The 8,197-nt window shown below is 36.3% G+C and overlaps 1 protein-coding gene across 1 annotated transcript in view; it reads left to right on the top strand.

Annotated features, from left to right (window-relative positions):
- The first annotated feature begins 287 nt into the window (after positions 1 to 287).
- Positions 288 to 8,197, top strand: part of EPS15L1 (epidermal growth factor receptor pathway substrate 15 like 1) — a 107,340-nt gene continuing 99,430 nt past the window's right edge. Inside the window, exons 1-6 of the mRNA XM_044671556.1 lie at positions 288 to 339; positions 3,317 to 3,358; positions 3,530 to 3,619; positions 3,995 to 4,042; positions 5,634 to 5,729; positions 5,960 to 6,022. Of these exons, the coding sequence (XP_044527491.1) occupies positions 3,320 to 3,358; positions 3,530 to 3,619; positions 3,995 to 4,042; positions 5,634 to 5,729; positions 5,960 to 6,022 (336 nt within the window). The 5' untranslated portion in view covers positions 288 to 339; positions 3,317 to 3,319. The remainder of the gene's footprint in view (positions 340 to 3,316; positions 3,359 to 3,529; positions 3,620 to 3,994; positions 4,043 to 5,633; positions 5,730 to 5,959; positions 6,023 to 8,197) is intronic.

Below are 8,197 nucleotides of genomic sequence, written 5' to 3'. Positions count from 1 at the left end.
CATATAATGTTCTGAGATCTGGGAGAAGCCATCCCCCTTTGCCCCAGCATGTTTGGTGGTCCCCCCTATGCTAGTGTAACAGCAGCTCACTATTGATTATTTCTAGAAGGAGAAATGATAGTTGAATCTCAGGCTATGCAGAGGATTCAGTCACTTTGTGAGTTCACTTTCCATTCAGGCTTATTTGATTTTGTTGTAATTTTAGGTCATTTTAAAATCATAAGAATTCAGAAAAACTCAGGATAACTATTATCCACAAAAGAAATGCCAAATGGATTAAGGGAACCTCTTGTCCAGAATATGTTCTGTTGTTGGATGGATGGCCAGTAGAATCTCAGTGTGGGTATCCTGAACAGGCACTGGAAAAATAGATGGTAATTGGGTGGGCCCAGCATTGAACAGGAGGGGGAAGCTGGGCTACATGCCTTTGGGAAGTCACCAAATTCTTTTAAATCTCCCCAGGTTTTCTCTGAAACAAAAGAACTCTCATTTTAATACAATATTCTTCTGGTGCTTTATGGCTGTGGGTCATGGAATCCTTCAGTCTTTGAATAATTGAAGTTGAATATCACAGAAAGAGCTAAAGAGAGGCATTTGAGGAATGTGACTAGGTTTGCAGGGTAAAGTGGTATAAGGTTGAGGGCTTAAAATCCACAGCAGGGTACTTGATTAAAATGTAATTGGGAAATGTTTAATAAAATTAAGAAAAATACAGTTCAACATAAATAATGTTAATTTGTCTTTTCTAAGTCAATATGCAGCCTGCTGGGATCTGTTTTTATTTGACTTTGACACCATTGGTGTAAAGTATGCCATCAAAGGAATGTGCTACCAGTCCATCATTTGGTTATGTAATGACAAAGATAACTAATGGTTAGCCTAGGGGTGCTTCACCAGTTTTCACACAAATGTCCTGAGATCTAAGAGGTGGTCCCCAGTGTGTTTGGTGTCTCCTTATGCCAGATTCCTGAGGGGACATAGAAAAGAATTGCACAGGATAAGAAAGCATGGATGGGTTGCAAGTTCTGTCTTCAAATAGGGTGACCCATATTAATGATATCAGTTAGCAAACTTTTATTAATCACCCCCTATGTACCTGGGGCTAGGCTAAACACTGGGTTTTTCTGGAAAAACCAACTTCTGTTTTCAAGGAGTTGGGACAACATGCAAACACCTATGTACAGATAAGATATAACAGAATAAATTAGGGACAATCTCAGTGGGAAGGCAATAAAATGGAGAAAACTAGGAAAGACTTCTGGCAAAAGGCAACACTTTAACTGAAACTTAATGGTAGGCTGGGATCTAGGAGTTTCAAACACAAAGTACCATAGAAAAAAAATCCAGTTCAAGTGGAGCTTAATGATCCCTATGAGGCCACCTTGTGGCTGAATTGTAAAGGACATAGCAGAGACAGTAAACGATTTTCCCCAAGTTTTAAGAAGAGACAAAATCTCATTGTAATGGGTTTAGATCAGATTCTTGATGTTTCTTTTGGGCAAGTCACTTAAACTCTCCCAGCCTTATTTTATTCATCTGTAAAAAGGGTTAATAGCACCTACCTCCTAGGGTAGTTGTGAAGATCAAATGAAATAACATGTGTAAAACCTTTTGCAAATATTAAAGCAGCGTATAAATTCTAGCTATTATTATACTATTTTTGGAATTATTAATTATTAAATAATTCCGCTTGCTACAAATGAGTTTATTGTAAGATTTATAAGAATTGATCAAATGATAAGCAGATCTTTCCCCTCAGTGTTGTTAGTGGTTTCTGCAAAACATGATATTTGGTTAAATGATGTTTTTCTTTGCAGCAGTTAACTCAGATTCTCACTGATTACTTGATTTATTCCTTGGATATTTGCCTAAAATGATGTTCAGTAGGGTTTTATGGCATAGTGTTGTTATAAAGAACTAATGCTCTTAGGAAACAGCTTTGGTTGGGACATAACCTTCATTGATAGACTTTTTCTTTTCAAGATGCAGCCCAAGTATCACTTTCTACATGAAGTCTTTTTCTGGCATGATAGATCCCAGATCTATTCAAGTCTCAGTATCTCTTCTCATCACTAATTGCCTGTTGCACATTTCAAACAGTATATCCTGAAGACAGCTTATACTCACTATGTTTGAAACTGAATTCATGACCTTTTCCCTTAAATTCTCCCTTCTTTTAATCTTCTCTTTCTAATGAAAGCACCACCATCCTTCCTATCTCTCAGTTTCATAATTTTGTCATAATCCCACTATTCTTGACCCCAGGTATCCTCATAAATTTCCATTTATCCAGTTAGTATTTAAACATTGCGGTTTCTGTTTTCACAATGTCTCTTGCATTTGACTCTGTCTAGTTCACTCAGCCTACTGCTACAATTCAGGCCTTCATCACCTTTCCAGTAGATTATTACATCAGCTTCCTAATTATTCCAAGCTATTTTATATTCTTCTTTGATTTTCCTTAAAGCAAATCTGGCTGTGTCATTCCACCCCTCAGTAAACTCCACTGGTAATCTAGATAAAACCTAGTGTTGATCTACAGTAGTGCTCTAGATAAAATGTAAACTCTTCTCCATCACTTTTAAAGCTCTGTTCAACCTAGTTTCCTACCTGTCTTCCATTCTCCTTGGACATTATCCCTGAACCTCCCTCCCCCAAATCTGCAATTCAGCCAAACTGGCCTTCTATGTCTCACATGTGATTCTCCATCTCTTTGCACTTTGCATTGGTTGTTTCCTAAGCTTGCAGTGCACTCTCTCTTTACCTCTGCCTTGTAAACTTCCCTTCTTCCTTTAAGCACCACTTTCTGCATGGGGCTCCTCCTGATTTCCTTCCCTCTCTCCCAAACTGCCTTTTCTGCTTTGTTTTGTTGCATATTGTCTGTCTGTCTGTCTGTCTATCTATCTACCTACCTACTTAACTCCTTATTGGAATATAAGTTCCTTGTGAGTAGGAATTGTTTCATGCTTGTGGTTATATACTCAGTGCCTGGGAGAGTGTCTGGTAAGTAGAAGCTACTTTATAAATTCTTGTTGGTTGCTAGTGTGTTCCTTTCCTACTTTGTATTTATTTATATTTATACTTATTTCCCCATTTGGAATGTAAGCTCATTATAAGGAGGAGTTATTTCATTCTTTGTATTTATATATACTGCATCTTGTACAGTGCCTAGCACTTAGCAAGTACTTAGTGATTGACTGGTTATATAGAGGCCATTTTGATATTTACTGATGCATATTTCAATAATATCCGGATGTTCTTTTCCTCAGTAATTTGACCCTTTTTGACTTAACAGTATCTGTGATTTTATTTGCAGTTCATGACTGGAAATCCATTATATGAATCGTATTACAAACAGGTAGGTTTATTATTTTTTTAAAAATCTGGACTGATTTAAATTTAGTGCCTGCTCTCATTTATTACTCTGGTTGCCAGTGAATAGAGAAATTGATCCAGTTGTGTATTGCATTACTGTCAGCTTTCTTTTTAAGAACCATTTCTTCAAGTCTTTAATTTTTGTTTATTGTAGGTAGATCCAACATACACAGGGAGAGTTGGGGCTAGTGAAGCTGCACTTTTTCTGAAAAAGTCAGGTCTTTCAGACATTATTCTTGGAAAGGTAAGTAAAAACTAGATGGAATATCTTTCAATGCTACATCCAGGTCTCAGAAGACTTGTGGCTCCTCACTGAGAATCACCCATTTCCTTGGGGCTGGGGTGTTTTCATTATGGTTCCCTCATTTTTTTTTCCTAGGACTAGTCTTGATGTTATATTCCTCGATAGGGTCTGCCACTTCTGTCTTAGCTGAATGTTGTGATAACTTTGCTTATAATCCTTTTTTTCATCTTCAGGGATTAGAGTAGAGGGGAGATAAGGGCAAGGACATTGGGTGGTGGTGTCTGGCAAAGTTGAAGATTTCTATTTCAAACCACTGAAATGACACCAGGTTCATTTGAAGGATCATTTTAATGCCTGCTTTTTTTCTCCCAACAGATTTGGGATTTGGCAGATCCAGAGGGTAAGGGCTTCTTGGACAAACAGGTATATATATGTGTATATATATATATATACACACACATGCATTCAGGGCAAGTGGGAGGAAGCTGGCAGGTGGCCTGAGGTTAATATGTTAGCAGTGTACCTTCTGTCTACCACTCTGTAATAGTATTGCCACTCTGTAATAGTAATTGAAATGTGTAAGAAAAAAGTTAAAATTGAAAAGTATCTTTTGAGACTTTTTAATATGTGTAATTGATTTTCCTCTTGAATCTGCTTTTTGTATCATTAAAGGACACTATTAAGTGACTTTAAAATATTACTATAAGGAATTTTAAAATTTATAAATGTATTTAGCTTCAAAGGTGGTTGATCTCAGGTTAATTAGAACCATTTACTTTTTTATAAAAATCAGTATTCATTTATTGAATCTCTATTGTTGCATAACATGGTATTAGTTGAAAGGTGCTAGATTGGAAGTCTGAAATGCTTAATTCTAATTTAAGCTCAACCACGTAGCTTTATCAGCCTCTTTGACCTGTGACAGATCCCTTATTTGGCTGGGCCTTAATTTCCTTTGTAAATACTTACCTTTATATAGAATTTCAAGGTTGGTGAAATACTTTTCCCACAACACACCTGTATAGGGGAGAGTTTGATTCATAACTGGGGAAATGGGCTCAGAAGAGAAATTATTGGCTAAGTACGTGGAACCCATGAGCATTGTTAGCTTGGGTCATGACTTAAGCACTCAGACCTTTTTTGGCCACAGATCATTGCCCTTGGAAGGCAATGGGCCATCTCTAAAGTTCCCCACCACTTCTCACTTTCTGTGTTTCTGGAGTAATTTAGATTACTAAATATTATGTGTGAATTGGAGGCATTTGTAATACAGTTCAAGAATCTGTCACCCATATGGCAGCTGAAGTGTATATAAAGTCATTAGAATGGTAATTGCAGGGGAAAGTAGGAGCATATAGGGGAAACACTTGACTTGTGAACTTGGTATAAATGTGAAATAACCAGTATTTCAGATAAGAAAATATTTAAAACAATGGCGTCATGGTATGGAGGTAAGACCCCAATGGGCTTGCAGTCAGGTGACCTGGGTGTGAATCCTAACTTTGATGCTTAACTGACTTAGGCAAGTGCTTTATAACATTTTTAAGGATTGGCTGCTTGGAAAATTTAATGAGAGTGAAGATCTAAGTTGTATGTGGTGCTTTGTAATTATAAAATGCTCCGTGAAATGTACTATTTTTATATTCAGCCTACAATTTGGAACATTGACCTGATTAATAATTTATACTACATGTAAAATTTGGCATTTATTTCAATAAGTTTCATAAATTTTAAGAGCGGGTTATTTCAAAATATATTTTAAAAGTTGTGTGACATATAATATAGTGGGAAAAGATATTTTAACAAATACAACATGTAAAAACTGGTCAGTTGGCATGAGTTAATTTAAGAAGCACTTTCATATATGTCTAAAGTGATTTAGATTTTTGTATATTTGTCTTCATTGTTAAAATTAAATGTAATTCTGCTAGAAACCAACACCTGAAGACTACATGCTTGTATTTTTTTAAAATCTGATATCAGTCATTGACTTTTCATGTTTTCGGATTTGTAGGGTTTCTATGTTGCCCTGAGACTAGTAGCATGTGCACAAAATGGCCATGAAGTTAACTTGAGCAGCCTAAACTTGAGTCTCCCACCTCCTAAATTTGTAAGTGATTATCATTAATACTGCTAAATGAATTTGACTTTTATGTTTTATAAATTATTATTTTTATCTATGTAAGTACCACCATATGATCTCATTTTCCCCTTCTTGTATAATTTGGAATTGCTCTTCTTGAGTTAAAACAGTAAGACTTTAATTCCTTATTAATCGTAATACTAATAACACAACTAATATTGGGTAAATGCTAATGTCAAATCTTTTCTCCTTTTCAGCATGACACTAGCAGTCCTCTGTTGGTCACACCTCCTTCAGCAGAGTCCCACTGGGCTGTTAGGGTAAGTTTAACATGAAACCATTGAGTTTTACCTATCTTCTGGGGAATTTCATCTTAAATGTTTCTAAGGCTGCTCACAGACTATTCTTGAAATGATGATGCTCCATAGTCATTTTTCACTGAGAATTACTTTGTTCAGAATACTTATAAAATAATTGCAGTCAGTCTGAAAAGATTAAGTGCCTTCTGCATATATAGCAAATGCATATAAGCTAAGTACTGAGGGCACAAAGAAAGATAAAAAAGATAGTCTCTGCTGTGAAGGAGCTCACAATCTAATATTAGAAGTCATAATTTTAAAAAGGAGAGTCTCATCTTCAGAGGAATATATTAAGGCAAATAGCTAAGAGTTTCAGAGACTGGGCTTACACAGTTAAAATATTTTAAGACTTATTTTTTTAGGTAATGCTACTTCCTACTCACTGAACACCCATGCCTATACTAGCTCATCAGGTTGCAAAAGTTAATCATGAGGACTCATCAACATTATAAGTAACTTTGGTACTTTGTTTTTTAAATTAAAAAATGATATCTTTTGTAAAAACAGCATATCGCTTCTCCCTTCCCCTCTTGAAGAGCCATCCCTATTAACAAAGAACAAAAAAGAGGACCTATAGCTGCCCACTTTCTGCAAAGAAGGGTGAGAAGTATTAGGTAGCTAGGAGGCTTCCTGAGATACTGGGTAGACTGATGGAGGTTAGGTAGACCTGAGTTCAAATTCTGCCTCAAACATTTTTGACTCCCATCCCTTTATCTCTCAGTTCTAGTTTCATTTCAAAAATGGAGATAATAGTACTTCTCATGGTTGTTTTGAAGATCAATATGTTGTGAAGGTAATACACATAAGGTGCTTTGTGAAAATTAAAGCCCTGTGTAAATGTTAGCGATTATTAACTATGAGATGTCTTACAGCTTTCCTTTTTTGGGCCAAATTGGGAAACTATAATTTTGAAGCATTCAGTTTCAGTTTTGTTCTTTCTAATTACATTGTTATTTTTTTCTTGATTCTGTTTAACTTCACTTTGCATCAGTTCATAGGAGTCTTCCCCTGCTTCTCTGTTGTCTTCAGAGTCATTGTTTCTTACAGCACAGTGTTATTTCATTGCATTTATGTACAACAATTTTTTTTTACTCCTTCCCCAATCAATAGTCATCTTCTTTCTTTTCAGTTTTGTACCACACAAAAAAGCTGCTGTAGGTATTTTGGAGTATATAGGTCCTTGCTTTTTATTATTGACTTCCTTGGGGTAAATGGCTAGCAGTAGACTCTCAGGGTCAAATGATATGAACATCTTGGTCTCTTTCTTTGAATAATTGATTATTGTTTCCCATAATTATTATGCCAATTTATGGCTCCACCAATAGTACATTAGTGTGCCCATTTTTCTGTAGTTCTCCCCACATTTCTCCTCATATTTATCCTTCCCCTCTTTTGTCATCTTTGCCAGTTGGGCATTGTTGTGAGGTAAGGTCTTAAGGTTGTTTTGATTTACATTTCTCTTATTATTATTGAAGGGAACTCATCCTGGGTTTTTCGGCTAGAATAGGTCAGGACAATCCCCCTCATTTTTTTTTTCTTTTTCTTTTCTGCATACCTGCCACATAGAGCAGGTCAGGAAATACTAGGTCAGAACAATCCCTCCTCATTGCTCCCCCTTCTACCCTGCCATGTTGGCTAAATCTGCTCTGCAATAGAAACAGGTGTCCACGAGGACAGAAGAGGGTGGGGATTGGGTTTAGGAAGGTGATCATGTGCTAGGAGGAGGACAGGATTGGTTGTTAGATTGTGAGCTCTTCTGTTGCATGAGGAAAATCCCCCCTTTGAAACTATACTTAAATACCTGCCCCAAGTTCAGCTGGTGCCTCCCAATTGAGTTGCATCTCTGTTGAGGACACCCTCTTCTGGAAGAAAAATAAAACTGGCTTGCTGCTTTGTAATCTCAGTCTTGTCTTTTCATTTTGACTTGGTGGGCTCCCGTCCCACACATTTAGTGATTTGGAACTTCTTTCACATGGTTGTTAATAATTTGTAATTCTTATGAGAAATATTTTTTCCATGTCCTTTGAATTAATTATGACTTGGATATTTTAGAATATTTTTTATTTCATCAGTGTTGGTTAGTATTGCCTTCATTAATTCAGATTGTTACTGCCATTCCTTCTGATCCTATGGCAT

The sequence above is a fragment of the Gracilinanus agilis genome, chromosome 1, assembly GCF_016433145.1.
Source record: "Gracilinanus agilis isolate LMUSP501 chromosome 1, AgileGrace, whole genome shotgun sequence".
Classification (NCBI taxonomy): domain Eukaryota; kingdom Metazoa; phylum Chordata; class Mammalia; order Didelphimorphia; family Didelphidae; genus Gracilinanus; species Gracilinanus agilis.
This window is presented reverse-complemented; position numbering and strand designations above follow the sequence as displayed.